General features: G+C 58.6%; 2 protein-coding genes across 2 annotated transcripts in view; one reads left to right on the top strand and one right to left on the bottom strand.

Moving 5' to 3' along the window:
* The window catches only part of LOC104981222 (aflatoxin B1 aldehyde reductase member 2-like), a gene marked incomplete at its 5' end in the record, with an annotated part of 43,219 nt that overhangs the window by 29,341 nt on the left and 13,160 nt on the right, over nt 1-718 (top strand). The gene's annotated exons all lie outside the window — the stretch shown is intronic.
* The window catches only part of LOC104981211 (aflatoxin B1 aldehyde reductase member 4-like), a 12,433-nt gene that overhangs the window by 6,827 nt on the left and 4,888 nt on the right, over nt 1-718 (bottom strand). The window contains exon 4 of the mRNA XM_010830214.1: nt 475-718. Within this exon, the coding sequence (XP_010828516.1) occupies nt 475-718 (244 nt within the window). The remainder of the gene's footprint in view (nt 1-474) is intronic.

The raw sequence follows: 718 nt of genomic DNA, 5'->3' as shown, positions 1-718 counted from the left end.
GCTCTCAAAGTCTTCGGTCAAGACCCCCAGGACTCCACATGGTTTCCAAAGTCACTACTGGTGGACGGGGAGATGGTGCTGGGCCCCAGGAAGGGACGGCGGCCTGGCTCTGCCATCCCACACACATCTGCAGGCACCAACCGTGGGCTGGACCCTGAGCTCTCAAACACACGTGGATCTGGGGAGCTCTCTGCTTCAAGAGATGTCAGAGTCGAGTTAAAAACAAAGCGGAGTGGACTCTCCTGATGGTTCAGTGGTTAAGAATCCACCTTGCAATGCACGGGACCCGAGTCTGATCCCTGGTTGGGCAACTAAGCCTGAGAGCCGCAACTAGAGAGTCCGTGGGACACAATGCAAGATCCGTATGAGGCAGCTAAGATCCGAGGCAGCCAAACAAACAAACAAAAAAGACAGAACAGATGATCACATAGAGGCGGCTTCTGTGATCACGGCGGATTCTCAGAAATGCTCGCTCAATGCATAAAGGTGGGGTCTGGAGACTGGAGGACCCACTGGGCTGTCAGGAAAGGCCTCCAGAGGAAGAGGTATCTAAGTGGCGCCCGGGCACTCCTGCCAGGGGGGAGGGGGAGGCGAGTTCGGGCTGACCGCAGAGCCAGAAGCAGGAAGGAAGAGGGGCTAGGGCCTGAGGGCGGGCGCCCGTGGTCAGCCTGATGGCCCCCCGGGGGTTGTCTACAGGCTGGGAGCAGGGGAGTGGCTG

This window comes from Bison bison, unplaced genomic scaffold (genome assembly GCF_000754665.1).
Source record: "Bison bison bison isolate TAMUID 2011002044 unplaced genomic scaffold, Bison_UMD1.0 scf7180017864516, whole genome shotgun sequence".
Lineage (NCBI taxonomy): Eukaryota > Metazoa > Chordata > Mammalia > Artiodactyla > Bovidae > Bison > Bison bison.
Note: the sequence above shows the minus strand (reverse complement) of the source record. Positions and strands in the feature narration are given on the sequence as shown.